This window comes from Alosa alosa, chromosome 20, assembly GCF_017589495.1.
Source record: "Alosa alosa isolate M-15738 ecotype Scorff River chromosome 20, AALO_Geno_1.1, whole genome shotgun sequence".
Classification (NCBI taxonomy): Eukaryota; Metazoa; Chordata; class Actinopteri; order Clupeiformes; family Clupeidae; genus Alosa; species Alosa alosa.
Window position 1 is genome coordinate 8,210,303 of NC_063208.1, and position 2,500 is coordinate 8,212,802.

Consider the following 2,500-nt stretch of genomic DNA (forward strand, 5'->3'; position numbering starts at 1 on the left):
ACTTTTGTTGGATGTCCCATTTCTATTTTCTTTCTGTCGCTGCCCTGTAAGGCTCCCGCACACAGTTGTGTGCGTTGCAGTGCTGGACACGCACCCCGTTCACTTTACATGGGCTTACGTCATCCGTTGCCGAACTTAATTGTGGGTCCGTTGCGTCGCGTTGCTGCCGTCGCTCGCGCTGAGAAGTTCAGCTGCTGCTGCACTGACGGACGGCACCAGCCAATCAAATTACGAACAAGCGAACAACAGACGGCACCAGCCAATCAAATGAAGGTTATACCTTAAGTCATTTGCATAGCTAGCGTCGGGAACACCCACTGGCATGCGTTGACGGAATGCAACTGTGTGTGGGAGCCGTTATTCTGTTGTTTTGAACACGACATATGACGCAGTAGAACAGCATGTTTAATGGAGTGGAGTGGACAGGTCAGTGTGGACAGAGAGAGCACTCAATGCTATGCTACAGTCGGACGCTCGTATGCAGTTAGGATGAGCTGTACGGGACAACCAGACTCTGTTCTCACCCACAAGGTCCCACTCCCCGTTGGGCATGTATCCGGAGATGTCGGCGTCGGTCATCTGCAGGTCCAGCAGCCAGCCGTCGAACGTCCACGAGCCGAACTTGAGCTCGCACTTCTGGATGTCGAAGGGGAACCAGCGCACGTCGACATTACAGGTGCTCATGAAAATTCCTGATAGACAGCAAGAAAGAGGGAGAGAGAGAAACGTGACTGTTGGTGAAATGGCGCAGGCTACTGCACACTGCTCATGCAGCCTACTGATCTTGACAGAAGAGTAAGTCCTTTGTAGTAAGCAGAACTGCAGTATGGCATTTAGGAAATCGCCTTTGTCCTTTATTGAACCATCAAAATGTTAACAAAACGTTCTATTAAAGGAACCGTATGTAAGAAATGTATTTCAATTAATCATAAAATGGCCCTGATATGTCACTAGACATTAAGAAATCATGTTCATTTCAAATACTTATATCACTGACAATAGTAGTCCGGCCAGGATATTGTCATTTAAAAAGTGAAGTTGCAGCCCTCAACTGATGTTGATGTTTTGTTTTGTCATGTCATGTTGTGTTTTGGCCTGATGCGCCACCCACCACCTATCTACTAATCACAAAGTCAATAATGTTTTGGCATCCGGGTTAGCAACCTTAAGTCAGGGGGAGGGGGAGGGGATACACCACTCTACAGTAATTTGAAAGTGATTGCAGTACCAGTTTTGGCCACAATCTTACATTTGGTTCCTTTAAGCCTTCTATTCGGGGAAGCTGCAGAGCAAGTGACAGCATCCGGACCATATTCAGGTCCAAGTGCCCAAGGGGACCCACGTTTGATTCCCAGCCGCGGTCATTTCCTAATCCCATTTCCAGCTCTCTCTATCACTCACTTCCTGTCAATCTTAGCTGGCCTACGTAATAAAGCCCCCCCACCCACCACCACCTCCCCAAATATACTAAAAAAAGCACTACTTCTACATTGACACACCCAACACAACACATATCACCACATCAGATATCACCAGTGAAGCAGATAGTTACAATCATCAATGATTGAAAACAGACCCTTGCTTATGAACCATTTATGCTTGTTGTTAAAGTTTGATGCTGTCAGCGAGCAAAGGAGAAAAAAGAGCAAAAGCTAGCCTACTCATCTCTGATCCTTGATTTCACTAAGATCTAAAATGCATCCACGTGTTTTACACTTTGAGACGTTAACATACACATATAAAATTAGCAGACGCTTTTATCCAAAGCGATTAACAAAATGAGGATTAGTATTCAAGCTACATTGCAAAGGAGACCTTAGACATCAATAAATACTACTATAGTATTATTTTTATATTACTATTATGTATGTATATATATATATATATATATATATATATATATATATTACTATAGTACACCGCAGGAGTACCAGAGGATGAGTGCTACCAGAGGTTTACGTACTAAAGTGTAGTCCCTGAAAGTGGAAAAAAGAGAAGGAGGTAGAAGGAAGTAAAAGAAGGAAAGAAAGGAAGTGCACGGTAAGTGAATGGTAAGTGTGTAAGTGCATCATAAGTGTATAGTAAGTGCATGGTAGTTGTAACGGTAAGTGAATGGTAAGTGTAAGTGCATCATAAGTGTATAGTAAGTGCATGGTAGTTGCTGTAACGGGTAAGTGTATAGTAAGTGTATAGTAAGTGGAAGTGCATGGTAAGTGAATTGTAAGTATATAGTAAGTGCATCATAAGTGTATAGTAAGTGCATTGTAAGTGTATAGTAAGTACATGGTAAGTGCATGTTAGTGTTGTAAGTGTATAGTAAGTGTATAGTAAGTGCATTGTAAGTGTATAGTAAGTGTATAGTAAGTGCATTGTAAGTGTATAGTAAGTGCATTGTAAGTGTATAGTAAGTGCATTGTAAGTGTATAGTAAGTGCATTGTAAGTGTATAGTAAGTGTATAGTAAGTGTATAGTAAGTGCATTGTAAGTGTATAGTAAGTGC

General features: G+C 42.2%; 1 protein-coding gene across 1 annotated transcript in view; it reads right to left on the reverse strand.

Annotated features, from left to right (window-relative positions):
* Positions 1 to 2,500, reverse strand: part of chrna11 (cholinergic receptor, nicotinic, alpha 11) — a 43,407-nt gene that overhangs the window by 15,349 nt on the left and 25,558 nt on the right. Inside the window, exon 6 of the mRNA XM_048229508.1 lies at positions 525 to 692. Within this exon, the coding sequence (XP_048085465.1) occupies positions 525 to 692 (168 nt within the window). The remainder of the gene's footprint in view (positions 1 to 524; positions 693 to 2,500) is intronic.